Here is a 19,203-nt window from a genome sequence, read left to right as displayed (position 1 = left end):
ACAAGAATTGGGTAAGAGGGCAGACAAATGGGTCAGAACCAGGGTCAGGCCTAAGAACCAGGGTGGTGACCAAAAGAAGGAATCAACCAAGCCTCAAGAGAAGGGTGGGAATAAATCTTCTGATCAAACCACAGGGCCCCAAAATTCCTCTGAAAAGGGTGGGTCCCAAACTTCTCACAAAACCCAAAAGAAACCTTATTGTCATACCTGCAAACAGGTAGGCCATTACAAAACTGACAGCAGTTGTCCCAAGGCCAACAACAATAAGGAGAACATACCCCCAGGTAATACTCCCAGACCTCCTGTTGCCACTAGTGGTAATCCCCCAGGTGTTGGGAGTGCCCCCAAGAATGTGGTGGGCATTACTTTGGGAAACCAGGTGGACTATGGCCTAGCCAGTTCCCCTAACAACACTCTTGTCTGTGAGACTGGCATGGGGTTTGCCAACTTCACTACTGGTTCCCACATTTTGGGAAAGTATAGACAAGAGCCCTTTATCAATGGTCCGAAGGTTGAGGCATACAGAGACACAGGGGCCAGCATCACCATGGTGATTGACCATCTGGTCCCCTCTGCTCAACTGACCCCTAGTTTTCTTTATCTGGTGACAGACGTTCATGGAGTGAAAAGAAGGCATCCCATGGCAGTAGTCGAGCTCAGTTGGGGTAATGTCACAGGGCCCATGAGAGTGGCAGTGACAGATAACCTACCTGTAGATTGCTTACTGGGGAATGACCTGGAACTCTCAGCATGGGCTGAGGTGGAGCAAGAAACTCACTCCAGGATGATAGGCCTACCCAGAAAGGTTAGTGGGGCAGTAATAGCTACAGCCCCAGTCCAAGCACCAGTCCTCCCTGAAAAGGTTGGAAGGGCAGTGGTAGCCACTGCCCAGGCTCAGACAGACTTTCCTGAACAGGATAGGAGGGATGTGACAGTCACAGCCCAAACACAGACTGGGTGCCCTCCTGAAAAGGTTGGCATGGTTGAAATGGTCTCAGCCTCTACTCAGACAGATAGTGGGGTTGTGAAGCCTGAAACAATGGATCACTCCACCCAAACAGAGAGCATTGAGGAGGAAGAAAAGTCTTCCCCCTCCCAGACACTAGGTGAGAGCCAGCCTCCTCAGGGAACTGACTCTACCCCTGGTGAAGGAACTGCCCCAGAGGTAGTCAGGCCTAGCCTGGCAGAGCCCCTGATGGCAGTGGACCCTTCCCAGGTGGGACCCAGTCTGGAGCAGGTAGCCTGCACCTCTCAACCCTGCCTCCATCAGCCCAGGGCTGTAAAGGTCAGGGAGGCCAGTGGTGGACCCCAAAGGGCCCCCTGTCCAAAAATCCCCAATCAGCAGTTTAGGATCACTGAAGCTAGTAGTCCTAGCCAAGTGAAAATAAAACAAACTCCTGAGGGATCCCCCTTAAACTTAGGTAGGGAACTCCCACAGCTGGACACTGCTGGGCACAGCCAAACCTGGGGCCTAAAAACCCCAAACCTGACCTGTCCCTCCAGTAAGCCAAACAGAGGGACTCAGCCTCCAGCTTTAGGTAGCCAGAGGTTGACCCTGAGAGCTCATAGCAACTCAGTACTGGAAAGAAAGGCACATATGGTGGATAGTGATTGGAGGAAGTTGAGCCCAACAGTAGTGGAGTCTCACTTCAGTACTCCATTCCCACACCAGCCTTTTACTTTGCCAAAGCACACCACAGGTAGTGATTCCCTATGGTGGAGACCCTCAGATACCCATAGGGTGAGGGGTTGCTTAGTGGACCATGATACAGGGGGTAACCATGCCAGTGCATGTACCACCTCATATGGCCACTCAGGCAATATAGGCTTACCTGGTCAAGGATAGCCTTATCTCCTTTCGTTTGGGGGGGGGGGGGTGGGAAGGTGGATACCTGACTATGGTTACCCCCAACTTTTTGCCTGGTGTTTTGCTGGTTTTCCGACTTAGTTGGCCTGGGGCCCTGCCAATCAAGACCCCAGGCCTACTGCTCTCTCTCTAAAATGGATTCCATGTACCTTAGGTACATTTCCAATTGGTACTGGGCCACCTTATCAGACCCTGTCACTCAGGGCATAGGTGTACCCAGGGCCTACCAGGGGCTGAAGCATGTATTATGCCACCCCTGGATGGCCATCTAAATCTGACACAACTGCCTGCCCGACAGCTGGGGCAAGGTGGTGTAATCACCCTTTGCTTTAGATATAGTACACCTATATCTAACCCTAAAAAATGTGAGAAGGTGGCCTGATATGCAGTGCTCACTATTCTAGTGAACACTATGTATCAGTCCAACAACCCTTATTGATGATTGGTTGTAAGTCAACCCTATAGACCAGCTATCCTAGTAGCGTGGATACGAGCAGTCTAAGGCTAAAGACTCGAGAGGGCGTGTTAAGCCAGCTGTTATACCACACATATACCCCTTGAACACCAAGTGAAAGGACACCACACAAGTGTTATGAAAATAAACGGTGTATTTATTAAAATCACAACAGCCCTGTACTCTTTATGAGGACAGGGTACTAAGCACAAAACAAAACTCTTACGAAAATACTTAAGTTAGCACAGTATACACAAATGCCCGAGGGGCACGGAAAACCATATACTCTGAAAGTGGAATGCGAAATTACTAGCAGGTAAGCACAGTACTAATAGGCTTTGGAATCGCTAGGACTTGACTATAGAATCGTTAAATTACTTCTAGGAGACCCAGGGGACTCGGGTGCAGAGTGTGCACTCTCACGCGTGATGCGGGACAAAGTCTATGGTAGCTAGTGAAGACAAAGTTAGTGTTCTCGGGCGAACCCGACCTGGTAGGAGGAAAACGAAAGTGGATTCTGACCCTTGGATAGTGAGGCTATGCTGGGGCACCGAAATGCCGAAGTTACTTAGCCCAGGGGCTGCAGCTGCATAGGTCTCAAAAGACGTCGGGAATCCTCGTAGACGGACCAGGAGCCTGGAAGAAAGATGCTGGCAGGCGACCAGTGAAGAGAGTTAGAAGTGATCCAAGCCTAGATCTTGAAGAGAGATGACACCTGAAAGCAGAGGGGACCAAGTTCGTGACTACTAGCCAGTAGTCAGGTGGCACCAGGAGGGCACCGGATGGTAGTCACCTCGACTAGGTGAGTGGGTGACGCTGTGCTCTGCAGATCTCACGGACCAGGAGGCGTTGTCGGCGACCAGGATGGAGGAGCGAGCTGTCCCACGATGGATGAAGCTGTCGGCGTCGCTGGACCCAGGATTGGGCAACAAAGCCTTGGCTAATTCAAGCCCACGCGGTGGACCTAAAATGGCGTCTGGAGTGGACCAGGAGGGTCCGGGGTGCTCCTCTCTTGGAAGGGAGCAAGGGCCAGTCTGGAGCAACCAGACCAGCAGCAGTGATGTCGTCGGGCGTCGTTAAGGCCACAAGCCAGCGGGCTAGTAGCCAAACAACGCGGTGAGCAGCAAAAAGCAGAAGGGCCCCACGCAGATCGTGGAGATGCTGGGAGGCTGATCTTCGGTGCTGGAGCTGCTCAGGGTCGGGGCTTCTCGGACCCCAAAGCACTCACCAGAGGGTCACTCGGCGGGCTTGCTGTGAAGAAGTCGTGCAGTCTTGGCGATCGTCGGTCACTCGTGGTCTCGTCGCACTCACGGTTCTCAGCTTGGCTGTAGAGGTGAGTAGAGGTCAGAGGTGCCAGGGAAGCCGGGTCTCGTCGAGCTGTGTCGTCGGATTCCTGAGGAAGGACTTGCAGCAGACCGCAGTGTTCTTAAGATGGTGCCTGCGGATGCAGGGTGACTACTCCTTAGTCACAAGGGAGAATCTTGAAGAAGAAATCTTGATGTCCTTTCGCAGAAAGTCGTGTCTTGATTCCAAAGATTATCTAATTTGAACAGGAGGCCCGCTCCTATCTTTATACTAAGAAAAGGGGCTGGCACGCGACTAGGTCCTGCCCATGGGTGGGACCAGGAAGGGGGGTGGTTACACCCCTCTCCCATGCCGGACTTTCCCCAGCTCAGGGGCTGGTGTGCCCCTGGAACTGGTTCTAGCCGGCAGATGCATAGTGAGCACCGGGGTGCCACCTGCAGTCACCTTCCTCTAAAGCCCTGCCTACCCAGGATACACAAAACCCTGTCTGGGACGGTGCTAGCACCGCCCTTGACAGGAAACCCTTTGTCCAGGCTCCCCTCGCTGGAAGGACTCCCAGCTGCAGGGGGTCAGACTCGTGTCTGTGGTGGCAGCATCCATTTTGTGGAGCTGAGGCTTCGTTTAACTTTAACCGGGGTTCACAGTTACATACATGACGTGTCCCTCTAGAAGGGTGGAATGCTAACCCCGTCGCCAGAAATGGCGAAGGGTTAGTATTCCAATTCGTATGACACCTTACTCGACATGTTTTGATAAAGCAATACCAAAGATAGCATTTAACCGCGAGGATTATAATGCACTTAAGAGTATATGGTATGCGTTATCATGGAACAGCTATTAGGACTTGGTTCCGCAAGCTGCAGACAGGCCCAGCTCATGCCAGAGCACCATCTCACACGATTCCAAGCACTCTGCCTTCAGGATTGTCAAGGCCTGCCATAGGAGTGACTGATAGGAATCTGTGTGTCCATTTTTAGGGTTAGATATAGGTATACTATATCTACAGCAAAGGGTGATTACACGACTTTGCCCCAGCTGTCATGCAGCCAGTTGTGTCAAATTTAGGAGGCCAGCCAGGGGTGGCATAATACATGCTTCAGCCCCTGGTAGGCCCTGGGTGCACCTATGCCCTGAGTTACAGGGTCTGATAAGGTGGCCCAGTACCAATTGGAAATGTACCTAAGGTACATGGAATCCATTTTACAGAGAGAGCAGTAGGCCTGGGGTCCTGATTGGCAGGGTCCCAGGTCGACTATGTCAGAAACCAGCTAAAACACAGGGCAAAAAAGTTGGGGGCAACCATAGTCAGGAGGTACCTTCCTACAATGGACACACGGATTCCTATCAGTCACTCCTATGGCAGGCCTTGACAATCCTGAATGCAGAGTGCTTGGAATCGTGTGAGATGGTGCTCTGGCATGAGCTGAGCCCGTTTGCAGCTTGCGGAACCAAGTCCTAATAGCTGTTCCATGATAACACATACCATATACTCTTAAGTGCATTATAATCCTCGCGGTTAAATGCTATCTTTGGTATCGCTTTATCAAAACATGTCGAGTAAGGTGTCATACGAATTGGGATACTAACCCCTCGCCAATTCTGGCGACGGGGTTAGCATTCCACCCTTCTAGAGGGACACAGCATGTACGTAACCGTGAACCCCGGTTAAAGTTAACTCGAGCCTCAGCATCACAAAATGGATGCTGCCACCACAGACACGAGTCTGACCCCCTGCAGCTGGGAGTCCTTCCAGCGAGGGGAGCTTGGACAAAGGGTTTCCTGTCGAGGGCGGTGCTAGCACCATCCCAGACAGGGTTTTGTGTATCCTGGGTAGGCAGGGCTTTTCAGGAAGGTGACTGCAAGTGGCACCCCGGTGCTCACTACGCATCTGCCGGCTAGAACCAGTTCCAGGGGCACACCAGCCCCTGGCCTGGGGAAAGTCCGGCATGGGAGAGGGGTGTAACCACCCCATTCCTGGTCCCACCCCTGGGGCAGGACCTAGTCGCGTACCCACCCCTTTCTTTAGGATAAAGGCATGAGCGGGGACCCTTCCAAATTAGATCATCTTTGAATCAAGAAACTACTTTCCACGAAAGGAACTCTCAACTCTTCTCAAGATTTCTCCCTTGTGACTAAGGAGTAGTCACCCTGCATCCGCAGGCAGCAACACAGCATTTCTTTCACAATGCAATATGTACTTGCAGCACAACATTGTTTTGTTTCAATAACAAAAGCCGATTCAGTTATTCAGTTTCACTAAATGGGCTGATCACCATGAGAGGGGTGGGCTTACCACAACCACACTCACCTCACACCCACTATGGGCGTGCCGAGCCCAAAAGGTCGAAGTCTTCTCCTACCACATAGACTGATCTTCACACCATGCTGCAGATATGACACTATGCATACTCTAAACGCATTGTTACTTCTAAGGGGCAATTGAGTCTCTCAGCAAGACTACAAACCCCAACATACAGGTACATATCTACGCACGCTACACAGCATTTCTTTCACAATGCAATATGTACTTGCAGCACAACATTGCTTGCTTCAATAAAATGCCGATTCAGCATCACTAAATAGGCTGATCACCATGAGAGGGCTTACCACACTCACCTCACACACACTATGGGCGTGGCGAGCCCAAAAGGTGGAAGTCTTCTCCCACAACAGAGACTGATCTTCACACCATAAGGGAGCCGGCCGCTCTTCAAGGGGAGTTGGCCACCGATTCCAATCAGAAAGCAGGCAACTGAGGTTCACTGCGGCCTTTCCGAACACCATAAAGAAGCCGGGGGCTCTTCAATGGAGTTCACCAAGACTTCCAAAGGTATCCCATATGGCCGGCCAACTGCGGTTCGCCGCAACCGTAAAATTCGCCAAGTACAGTGGGGGGTGCACACCATTACACCACGTGCTGCACATACACACAGTAACACAAACACAATCAAAGCAATACCTCAAACATTGCATATGCCTACCCTAAAGCAAAGTACGTTGACTGGGATTATGTAGGAACACGTACCCCACATGTGGTCCACCGGAGGGGACCTCCTACTCATCACAAGATATAAGGGCAAACGAAACACACACCTACCACGGCGTGTTCCCGTTACAACTACCATTACCATCCTTAAGGGCAAAATGAACACAAGCAGGGTGCAGTTCTTCAGGCTTCCTGCCTACATGATAAAAACTACACATGGTCTGCACACAACACAGTGAAAGGTTACAGTATTTCTCCCTTGCACAGAATCACAAGGCAGCTCAATACCAAACATCACCAGGCAATAGCCTAATTAAGATAAGGAGACCATTCGCAGGTAGTTGGCTAAAAGGCCCACTGGGGCGCGATACACTAAAAGGGCCGTCACCTTCCTTGAACCCAGTGGCCAAACTAAGTCCAAGACAACTTCAGGTACGTTTATATGTACAAGCTAAGGCAGATAATAGGGTAAGGCCTTTCTTTCCTCTCCTAAGAACATTAACAGGACGCATAAGCAGTTAATAGCGCCCATGTTCTACAATACTATAACCACAGAAGGATGGTAACAAATTTCAACAGGCATCAGCATACCCCTGCAGTGGTCTGGGCTACCAAGGTGAGCATCAGACAAGAAATACATACTCCCGTACATCAGCCAGGCACCCCCAAAAACCATTAAGCCTTATCTACTTATGGTAGTGAAAACCGGCCCATTGCATAAAAAAAAAAAGATAGTGGTTGGTAAGTATAATATTAAAAATAGCACGCACAGAATATAACAAGGAAATCAGGTGTTAGCCTACACAAGGATGAATGGGCCTAGAACGTTTAACCATTTGAATAAAACGTCCAATGGGGTTGTTCCTGGTCACATCTAACATTTTTAAAACAAATACAGATTAATACGCAAAGTAGTACATATATGGGTAATTTTCCTCAGAGGAAAGACGTATGGATACCTACTAGGTAAACAGGCAGGCCAATAATTAGCAGGAGAGGCACGGGCCCACTCTACCAGGAAGAAGGGTGCAACAATAGCCTTCCTGGCTAACACACCCTTTCAAGACATATGCCTGGCAGCAACATGGGCTTCAGTGCACACGTTCACAAAGCACTACTGTGTGGAAATACAAAATGAACAAGGAAGCACAAGTCGGGCAGAAGGTGCTTCGACATATATTCAACAACCAACGCTCATCTTCCACCCAGCCGCCGCAAACTTAACTAAACCGCTACGAAGTCTATGCACAGCATAGTGAATCCAGAAAGATTCACGCTGCAAAATGAATAGTTTATTTCCCGTCTGTATAGTTTTGCAGCTTGAAGATCCTTCTGGATTCACTAGCGAACCCACCCACCTCCGCCAGAAAGATGAGGCTGGAGAAGCAGGTCGTAATACAAGGAGATATATATATATATATGTATGTATATATGTATATATATATGTATGTATATATGTATATATGTATGTATATATGTATATATGTATATATGTATATGTATATGTATGTATATATATATGTATGTATATATATATGTATATATGTATATATGTGTGTATATGTATATATGTGTGTATATATATGTGTGTGTATATATATATATATATATATATATATATATGTGTGTGTGTGTGTGTATATATGTGTGTGTATATATATATATGTATATATGTGTGTATATATATGTGTGTGTATATATATGTGTATATATATATATATGTGTGTTTGCATACGTATGTAGACACATACATGCAACAAAAGAGGGAAAAAAACAGGTGTGTACATGTCAATATGTATATAATATTTATAAAGAAGTCACCTTTTTGGAAATCGACAAGTGTCCCTGCACTCTCAGCCCCTTAGGCAATATATATAGTAGACTTATTAAGCAATGAGACAAAATCGCAAGACAGAAGGGGAAAAAATTATCTGAGAGCCTGCACACACATGATGGGGGTTGTAGCCTTGTAGGAGAGTAGGGTCTGCAATCCTATGATCACCCCAGATTTTTGCTTTTTGCTTCACTGGTTTACGACTTCTCTGGCTGTGGGCCTGCTAATCAAACCCACAGCCTTGCTGTTCTCTCACTAAATTGACACGTGTACCTTAGGTGCATTTACCAATTGGTACTGGGCCACCTTATCAGACCCTGTAACTCAGGGCATAGGTGTAACCAGGGCCTACCAGGGGCTGCAGCATGTATTATGCCACCCCTGGCTGGCCATCTAAATCTGACACAACTGGCTGCACGACAGCTGGGGCAAGGTGGTGTAAACACCCTTTGCTTTAGATATAGGATACCTATATCTAACCCTAAAATGGACACACAGATTCTTATCAGTCACTCCTATGGCAGGCCTGGACAATCCTGAAGGCAGAGTGCTTGGAATCGTGTGAGATGGTGCTCTGGCATGAGCTGAGCCCGTTTGCAGCTTGCGGAACCAAGTCCTAATAGCTGTTCCATGATAACGCATACCATATACTCTTAAGTACATTATAATCCTCGCGGTTAAATGCGAACTCTGGTATCGCTTTATCAAAACATGTTGAGTAAGGTGTCATATGAATTGGAATACTAACCCCTCGCCAATTCTGGCGATGGGGTTAGCATTCCACCCTTCTAGAGGGACACGACATGTATGTAACTGTGAACCCCGGTTAAAGTTAACTCAAGCCTCAGCATCACAAAATGGATGCTGCCACCACAGACACAAGTCTGACCCCCTGCAACTGGGAGTCCTTCCAGCGAGGGGAGCTTGGACAAAGGGTTTCCTGTCAGGGGCGGTGCTAGCACTATCCCAGACAGGGTTTTGTGTATCCTGGGTAGGCAGGGCTTTAGAGGAAGGTGACTGCAGGTGGCACCCCGGTGCTCACTATGCATCTGCCGGCTAGAAACAGTTCCAGGGGCACACCAGCCCCTGAGCTGGGGAAAGTCCGGCATGGGAGAGGGGTGTAACCACCCCCCTTCCTGGTCCCACCCATGGGCAGGACCTAGTCGCGTGCCAGCCCCTTTTCCTAGTATAAAGATAGGAGCGGGCCCCCTTCCAAATTAGATCATCTTTGAATCCTGAAACTACTTTCTACGAAAGGAACTCTCGACTTCTTCTCAAGATTTCTCCCTTGTGACTAAGGAGTAGTCACACTGCACCCGCAGGCACCATCCAAGAACACTGCGGTTTGCTGCACGTCCTTTCTCCGGAATCCGACTGACCAGCACGACGAGACCCGGCTTCCCTGGCACCTCTGACCTCTACCCACATAGTCAGCTCAGCTGAGATCCGTGGGTGCGACGAGACCTCGAGGGACCGGCCATCTTCAAGACTGCACGACTCTTGCCCAGCACGACCGCCGAGGGATCCTCGAGTGAGTGCTTTATGGTCCTTTCACTTCCTTTATGGGCAAAGGAGGAGCGTGCAACTGCGTCTTTATGTTCCCAGCCACTGCGGCTCACACGCTTTCTGGCCTCTGCATGGCAGCAGAGACAGTTCCTACTGGTCCCGTGGGTCGGGTTGCCAGTCGTAGTCTAATAGTTTCCATCCCACCCAGCAGCCTAAAAACCCTCCTAGGCTGCCCCGTGCTATCACGGACACCCAGTGGGTGACAGGATTCGCCATCACCTGCCGCTAGCAGTCCATAACATTGGACAGGTGGGTTTTGCAGATTCTAAAGCGGTTTTTCCCTCCCCTTGGAAACTGCCCCTCCCTCCATGCCACCTACTTAAAAAAAAAAATATTAAACATTTCACAGTGAACCATTACAGTCTGACAGCACACAGTGTTATCTGTAAAAAAGAATAGTGTAAAGACACATCACAGTGTACAAGGTGTTGGGCGTCATTATAGAGGAGACCGCAGTAGCATTGGCCCTTAATATTGTACAGCGATTATAATACACTGACTATTGGTATGCAACAAGTGTATGAATCCACCCCTTGCTGACCAGCATATATCATTAGTAACAAGATCTCGCACCACTGGCAGTGGATGCGTAATCTTATTTGACCCCATCCGACTCTCCCGATTATTTCCCAATAACGTATTGTTTATACAGCCCCCAGAAACTCCTCTGGTGACTTTGGGTGGGAGGCAATAATTAGCTATACAACTAGGACTGTGTATTGCAATAAAACATATCTTTTGTCCATTCTGTTAACGTTGGCACTGGCCCAGGAGCCCATCACATAGCTTTTCTATGCTTAGCAAGGCGTAATCCCATTGCCATCAATCGTATATCTTTCTGTAGCGCCCCGGTATACTCCAGCAGTGCGAGCAGGGGTCTGGGCTGAGCAAGAGACCTGTGATTTAATTTAACACCTGAATGGTTTAGGACCAGAAATCTGCAATCCTAGGGCAGAGCCAGGCCGCCTGGTGCACAAATAGTCAATAAATAAGACACCAATTAAAAAAAATAACTTAGATTTTTATATTAATTTAGACCCCAAGATCTACGAGATTAGGTAAGTAATTTTCAAGTTGGAGATCATCTGAAAGAGACACGTTAGTGATAGATTCCTTACCTTAGAATATCCCCAGGCGTCAGACTGGATCCGGAAAGTTTTGCGTAGCAGTACCCTTGCGCGTCGACAGGCGTCGTCTGCGGCTCCGCGTCCGTCGTAGGCGTCGTGGGGGCCGTGATGACATCGTCGGAGTACTTAGACGCCGCCTCCGCGTGCTGACGTCAGTTCTTCTTTTTTCCGCGCCAGCCAGCGCAGATCTGGAAAGAGCAGTTCCCTAGTCACTTTTTGACTACACTTTTGTGATCTTTTGATCCAATTTCGAAGTCTTATAACGACTCAGACGGTGCCGTTAGGGATGCCCGGCTTCAAGCATTGCGACGAGTGCGACCGTACCATGTCGGTCACGGATCCCCACCGCTTGTGCCTGATGTGTTTGGGCGTCGACCATGACGACAAAGCCTGCTCCGACTGTCGGCCCCTGTCGAGGAAGGCCAGGCGGGAGCGGTCCCGCAGGCGACTCGAGATCCGCCAGTCGGCCCCGCGCCGTGTGAGGTCCCGGTCCCTCGGGAGGTCGAGGGACAGGTCGCGGGGACGGAGCCGTCACCGCTCCGGGAGTCGGCGCCACTCCTCTGGGTCCAAGTCGTCAGGTAAGAAACACAAGAAGTCGAAGAGACATCATCGCTCTTCCGACTCCCCCCCGACGCTCGCGCGACGCGGCCGGGGGTTCGGGTGACACCGCCCACGCGGCTCCTCGGGAGTCGCGGGCGCCGCGTTCGGCTCCATACCCCCCGGTCCCTGGGCTGAACGAGACGCCGGAGGAGATTGAGCGTTTCCTCATGGCCATGAGGTCCCTTTATTCTCCGACGGGTTCCATGGCGCCTTCGGGCCCAGCGAACCCGTCTGGGGGCCCTAGTGGGTCGGGGGCTTCGACCCCGACGCCGTCGGGTGCTTCGGGCTCGGCGCCGCAGGGCTCCATGATCCCGACACCGCCGGCGCCCTCGGGCCCAGCGCCGCAGGGTGCAGCGGTCCCGGCGTCGTCAGCGCCTTCGGGCTCGGCGCCGCAGGGCTCCGCTGGGCCCTCCTCGGGCGACGGATCGGCACCGGTGGACCTAAGGCCCCCCCCCCCCTGGCGTCGGTCCCTATGGTGTCCCCTTCGGCGTCGGCCCCGGCCGGCGCCGTCCCCGATGCCTCCTCTCACTCGGTTCCGACATCGGGACAACGCCTATCGGCGCCGATCTCTACGCCGTTTGGAGACTTTCAGTTCTATGAACCGTCCTCATTCGCTCATAACCCTGAGTCTCAGGAGATGGGGGAAGAGGAGTATTGGGAGGGGTCTGAGGACCCTCTGACAAGGGAATGTCAGTCTAACATGGACTGGGCAGGAGATCTTGGGGAGGCCAGTGGCCTGGAGACCTCTCCAGAGACTGGATTCGGCTCTCCTCTTACCGTGGCTTCGGAGGAGGGAGCGACTTATAGTGTGGTGCTGATGAGGGCTGCCAAGGCCTTGGGCCTTGAGCTCCCCGTCGCGGCCGTGAGGACTAACCTCCTCACTGAGGTCCTTAAGCCGCAGTCATGCTCCGCGGAGCCTCTGCTGCCGTTTAATGAGGCCTTGACGGACGTTCTTTTGGGCACTTGGTCCAGGCCCGCTACAGGTTCGCCTGTAGATAGGAACGTGGCCAGGCGCCACCGCCCGGCTCCGGGCGACCCCTGTTTCCTGTCCACCCACCCCACCCCCGAGAGCCTGGTTATCCAGGCCTCTAACTCCCAGACCGCATTCCCGATGGCTCCCCCCGATCGGGAATCCAAGAGGTACGAGGCCTATGGCAAGAAAGTGTTCTCGTCCCTTAGCTGTGGACTGCGGTCCTCCAACACCGCATGCCTCTTGGGCCGTTACACCCACTCTCTGTGGGAAACGGTGGCGGAAGTGCTGCCAGAGTGCCCGTTGGAGGTACGGGCCAAACTCGGCCAAGCCCTAGTGGAGGGCCGGGATGCAGCGAAGTATTCCATCAGGTGCGGACTGGATACTACTGACTCGCTGGGTAGAGCGATGGCTACGACGGTGGCGATACGACGCCACGCCTGGCTGAGATCCGCCAACTTCTCGGCAGACGTCCAGAATACACTCATGGACATGCCGTTTGATGGCCGTCGCCTCTTTGGCGACAAGGCAGACCACGCGCTTGAGCGCTTTATGGAATCCAGTGCTACGGCCAAGTCCTTGGGCCTCTCGGCCCCGCGCCAGCAAATGGGTGCCTTTCGCTCCTTTCGTGGCCAAGGAAGGGGCGTCCCCACACGTGCCGCCAGCCACTCGCCGCAAACTGTCGTCCAGCGCGGCGGCGGCCGTGGTAACCGCCGTGGAGGCGGTCGGGGGAACAAGCGGAGCCAGTCCACACCTGCCCCCGCAGCATCCGCCTCAAAACCCTCCTAGTCCGTGCTTTTCGGCCCATGTGACGCCAGTGGGAGGCAGGGTCCGCCATCACCTTTCTCACTGGCGCACAGTCACTTAGGACAGGTGGGTGCTGCAGATCGTCCGAAGGGGCTACTCCCTCCCCTTCGAGACGACCCCTCAAGCCATGCCACCGCAACACCACCGTGTATCGGGGGATCATTTGCGGCTCCTGCAGGAGGAAGTTTCGGCCCTCTTGGCCAAGGGGGCCATCGAGCGCGTTCCTGGGCCAGAAGTAGGTCGTGGTTGCTACTCCCACTACTTTCTGGTACCCAAGAAGGGCAAAGGGGGCCTACGCCCTATCTTGGATCTGAGGAACGTCAACTGCTTCCTCCGGAAGGAGAAGTTCAAAATGCTGACACTGGCTCAGGTCTTAGCTGCCCTAGACCCAGGAGACTGGATGTTAGCGTTGGACTTGCAGGACGCATACTTCCACATCCTGCCGGCCCACCGGCGTTACCTGCGGTTCACGGTAGGCCACGAGCACTTTCAGTTTACCGTGCTCCCCTTCGGCCTTACCAGCGCCCCACGGGTGTTCACGAAGGTGATGGCGGTGGTCGCAGCTCATCTGCGCAGGTTAGGGGTGTCAGTCTTCCCCTACCTCGACGACTGGTTGTTGAAGGCGGGCTCGCCCGCAGACAGTCGTCAGCCACCTCCAGACTACGGCGGATCTCCTGCACCTGCTGGGATTTTCCATCAATGTGCCGAAGTCACACCTGTGCCCCTCTCAGAAGCTCCTTTTCATCGGAGCGGTTCTCGACTCTGCGCAGTTTCGGGTTTACCCGCCCGAACAGCGGGTCCGGGATATACAGGCTCTGATTCCGGTCTTCCGGCCGTTATCCCGGGTTTCGGTCAGGTTGACGCTGCGGCTTCTGGGGCTGATGGCCTCCTGCATCCTTCTGGTGCATCACGCACGGTGGCGGATGCGGGTTCTGCAGTGGGACCTGAAGTTTCAGTGGGCCCAGCACCGGGGCAACCTGTCCGACCATGTCCTGATCTCGGAGGGCACTGCGAGACAGCTGCAGTGGTGGCTCACGGACCGCGATTGGGTCAACGGCAGATCCCTCTCCCTTCCCCAACCGGAGCATGTAGTTGTGACGGACGCGTCCCTCCAGGGCTGGGGAGGCCACTTGGGAGAGGCGGAGATCAGAGGACTCTGGTCTCCGGCAGAGTCCCGGTTCCATATCAACCTTTTGGAGCTGCGGGCGATTCGTCTGGCACTGAAAGCATTCCTCCCGCCTGTCCGAGGGAGTGCAGTGCAGGTGTTCACCGACAACACCACCGCCATGTGGTACTGCAACAAACAAGGCGGAGTGGGGTCGTGGACCCTTTGCCAGGAGGCTCTGCGTCTCTGGCAATGGCTGGAACATCAGGGCGTTACTCTGGTGGTTCAACACCTGGCAGGTTCTCTGAACGCCGGGGCGGACGAACTCAGCCGTCGCTGCTCGATGGATCACGAATGGCGTCTGAACTCGGACGTGGCGCAAGGCCTCTTTCTGCAATGGGGAGAGCCTTGGTTAGATCCATTCGCCACCGAAGAGAACGCGCAATGTCATCAGTTCTGCGCGTTGGAATTTCCAAGGCGGCAGTCGCTCGGAGACGCTTTTCGTCGCGAGTGGAGCTGCGGTCTGTTGTACGCCTTTCCGCCTATACCTCTTCTGCCCAAAGTGCTGAAAAAGATCAAGCGCGACCGGGCGCAAGTCATCCTTGTGGCTCCGGACTGGGCTCGAAGGTACTGGTATCCCGAGCTACTCAGCATGTCAGTCGATCCCCCGATTCGTCTGCCTCTTCAGGAGGACCTTCTGTCGCAGCGGCAGGGGACGGTCCTCCACCCGAACCTGTCCAGTCTCCACCTCCATGCTTGGAGATTGAGCGGCGACAGTTGAGACCATTTGACTTGCCTCCTGAAGTTTGCAACCTCATTCTGGCAGCTAGGCGTCCCTCCACAAAAACGGTATACGCCTGCAGGTGGAACAGATTTGTGGCATGGTGCACAGCAAAGGCTGTGGATCCCCTCAATGCCCCTCTCTCTGAGGTTCTTCTCTTCCTTCTTTCTCTTGCCCAGCAGGGCTCTGCTCTGGGCACTATCAAGGGCTATCTTTCGGCTCTTTCAGCCTTTCTGAGGCTGCCTGACCAACCTTCTTTGTTCAAGTCCCCTATTGTAAACAGATTTCTGAAAGGCATCACTCATACCTTTCCTCCTGTTCCTTTCGTGATGCCTCAGTGGGACTTGAACCTGGTTCTAACCTTTCTGATGTGCGCTCCCTTTGAGCCACTTCATAACTGTCCGCTTCGCCTTCTTTCTTTGAAGACTGCCTTCCTGGTAGCCATCACCTCTGCCAGGAGAGTGAGTGAGCTCCAGGCACTCTCTTGTAAGCCTCCTTTCCTTTCAGTCCATCCGGACAAGGTTGTTTTGAGGACTAGGCCCTCCTTCTTGCCAAAGGTGGTCACGGCCTTCCACATTGGGCAGTCCATCACATTGCCCACCTTCTTTCCGCCTCCGCACCCCTCGAGAGAGGAGGAGAGGCTCCACCGTCTGGACCCAAAACGAGCGCTCTCGTTCTATCTGGATCGCACACGCCAGTTCTGGGTGGATGATCAACTCTTTGTTGGGTACGCGGGCGCTAAGAAAGGGAAAGCGGTGCACAAGAGGACCATCTCTCGGTGGATTATCATGTGCATTCAGGCATGTTACTCCTTGGCTAAGAAGGAACCACCTGTTGGGCTGCGGGCTCATTCCACTCGAGCCACGGCCACTACAACTGCCTTGGGCCGAGGTGTGCCCTTGCAGGACATTTGCCAGGCAGCTACGTGGGCCTCGTTGCACACGTTTGCTGGGAACTACTGCCTGGACAGACAAGTCCGGAGGGACGGCTACTTTGGCCGCTCCGTTCTCCAGGACTTTCTGGTGTAAATATTGGTTCGCAGACCCACCACCACGGGGATGGTATTGCTGGGGTATCTATTCTAAGGTAAGGAATCTATCACTAACGTGTCTCTTTCAGATGCACAAGTTACTACTTGTGTAACAATATATCTGTAAGAGACATTAGTTAGTGATAGATCCTTACCGACCCACCTATCCTCCCCGTTCTGCGAACCGATATCTAGGGTTAAGGTCATCCCCTTTCAGGGCCCTAGTTTCTTGGCACCAGTGTCGGTTTTTGTCATGGCTCTGCGCTTCTGGCGCGGAAAAGCTGTGGCTAAGAACTGACGTCAGCACGCGGAGGCGGCGTCTAAGTACTCCGACAACGTCATCACGGCTCCTACGACGGACGCGGAGCCGCAGACGACTCCTGCCGACGCGCAAGGGTACTGCTACGCAAAACTTTCCGGATCCAGTCTGACGCCTGGGGATATTCTACGGTAAGGAATCTATCACTAACTAATGTCTCTTACAGATATATCGTTACACAAGTAGTAACTTGTGCTTCAGGAACACATATATCAGATTGGAGGCATAAGCCTCAAACACGGTAATGTTATCCTGTGGGAGAAACATACACAAGCGAGATACAGTGTTCTTCAGGACTTAAGGTAGGTAGAGGCCAATGCCCTGGTGTGTCTGGCTACACCTCTGCCAACTTCACCCCGAAGGTGGGGGAGGTGAAGCACATCTTTCAGTTCCTGCCATCTTGCAGATGTGGAGACCCCTCCAATCAGGGCTAAGTCTATGCCACCTCCCACAGGAGGGTGACCTAATAGAGGGTATCCAAAGCAAGAAATCTGTGGCTAAATAGAGCATCCTCCAGAAAGAATATTCCCAAAGGTGAATAACTTTTTCTACTGTTGTATAGGGCAGGTCCAGAGATTGGGTGCTACGCCAGCCTTCTATTAACCCCTCCTTTCATTAAACATTTGTTGTGCATGCTCAATCAAGGTATCCGAGCCCCCATCATGATGGAACAAGTGTTTGTTTCGAAGTGGGGGTTTTCATGTGGCAGACTGTGGTTTCAGCATTCCAACAATATATGATGCCACTTGTCACTGCATTTCACTAGTTGTGTTCTTATTATTAATGTATTTAATTTGTATTTGGCAGATGGCATCTGAGAGGGAGAGTTCTGGAAGCGGAGATCAGGGTTCCACGAATGCAGAACAGACTGAAGATAAGAAAGAAGGAAAACAGTAGACATGCCTTAAAACTTGAGCAGGCATTTTGAAAAATCTATTGCTTGGGACCAACATGTGCAGAGAAGAGCCATCCCGAGCAGAAATGCGCAAAATTCAGTCTTACTGTGTTTTTGCAGTATTACATATATAAATATATAAATATACATTTTTATGTATTAGTGTCAATTCTGTTTTAAATAATTTTTCATTTGAAAGTTGCTAATTCATGCCAAGTGTGAAATTTATCTGATGCTATATTTCTTAAACATCCAGTTGCTTAGGGTTTTCCACCAGAATCTTAGATTCTGATGTCTAATAACTTTGTATATTTTTGGGAGACTGGGCCATGTGAAATGTGTGTACAAAGTTCGAAATGTACAAAAAATATTAGTCACAATTAAATGTGAATTGATTATAAGAACATAGTGCACAGCATGTATACATGGTCATTTTATGTAACCAATTCATCCATTTATGGAGTTAGGATGAAGAAAAAAGTATGAGCATTTTGTATATCTGAATTGTCATTCTTTATATGCAAAAGCATTTCTGGGGGCAGGTTAGTTAAGGAGTGACAATTTTTGCAACTATGTTCTTGTGGTTTTTTTTTGCCCAACATATATTTTCTGGTCCACCAGACTTGTTCTATTCTGAAATAACGCGACTAATAAATTATTTGATCCATTCTGTTTTATAAAGGCATGTTTTTCCTTAAATTGTAATTTTTTTCTAGCAGCATTTGTGGAATAACCACAAACTCTAAAACCGAAATCAAACCTATACATTTCTAATTTGCTTGAAGTGGACTGGATAATGATAGTTAGTATTAATTACCCTTTTGTTTCAACTAATGGTAAGAATGAAGACTATGTGCCCTACCTAAAATGTCAGTATATCTGAGGTAGTTATGTAGCCCACAGAGAGGTCAAACCTAATATGGAAAAGCACACATCCCACCAGGAATTAAACTAAAGTCAAAATTAGACTTGTCATTGCTTCAGAAATATTCTACATCCCGGGGGAAGCTCATGAGTGTTAAATATATGTAGGCAAGCAGAATTTTTTTTGAATGATTTATTTGCTTTCATTTTTCTCTATGCTGGAATTTGGGTGCGCTGCTTTAGTTTAAGGTTAAAGAAAACAAATGGTAAAATTAGGTGCCATAATCTTTAACAGTAGTATTACTACACTATATTCAAAGCTGTCAAGCTGACCTGTCAATTTCTTCCCTTTATATTTTTTTTCCTATTTGATGCAAAAATGACCTTGCACTAATCAGCCAACCCCTGCAGAGTGGCACAGGAGAATACTCTGCACACACTAGTTTTTCGTTCCAACGTCTCATTACAGTTTGACTTGTTTTTGTAGGCTGCTTTCTCATGGTCACATGACTCCGCACTACATTGGGCACCTCGGGTGTGCGCTCAAACACATCAGACCGCTCTTCCTCCCAGTATAGATGTCTCCTGTGCCCAAGTGCCATGCACATTACCCAGAGCGTGACAGGCTACCACTTCCAAGAGGCCTGTGAGGAATCCTCCTGAAAAAAAATGACAGCTCCGGTTCTTGTCTTA

The 19,203-nt window shown here is 51.0% G+C and overlaps 1 protein-coding gene across 1 annotated transcript in view; it reads left to right on the top strand.

Annotated features, from left to right (window-relative positions):
- The window catches only part of HSPA9 (heat shock protein family A (Hsp70) member 9), a 373,785-nt gene extending 355,472 nt beyond the window's left edge, over positions 1–18,313 (top strand). The window contains exon 17 of the mRNA XM_086931445.1: positions 17,559–18,313. Within this exon, the coding sequence (XP_086787571.1) occupies positions 17,559–17,648 (90 nt within the window). The 3' untranslated portion in view covers positions 17,649–18,313. The remainder of the gene's footprint in view (positions 1–17,558) is intronic.
- The last annotated feature ends 890 nt before the right edge of the window (positions 18,314–19,203 follow it).

Source organism: Lissotriton vulgaris, chromosome 7 (genome assembly GCF_964263255.1).
Source record: "Lissotriton vulgaris chromosome 7, aLisVul1.2, whole genome shotgun sequence".
Taxonomy (NCBI): domain Eukaryota; kingdom Metazoa; phylum Chordata; class Amphibia; order Caudata; family Salamandridae; genus Lissotriton; species Lissotriton vulgaris.
Note: the sequence above shows the minus strand (reverse complement) of the source record. Positions and strands in the feature narration are given on the sequence as shown.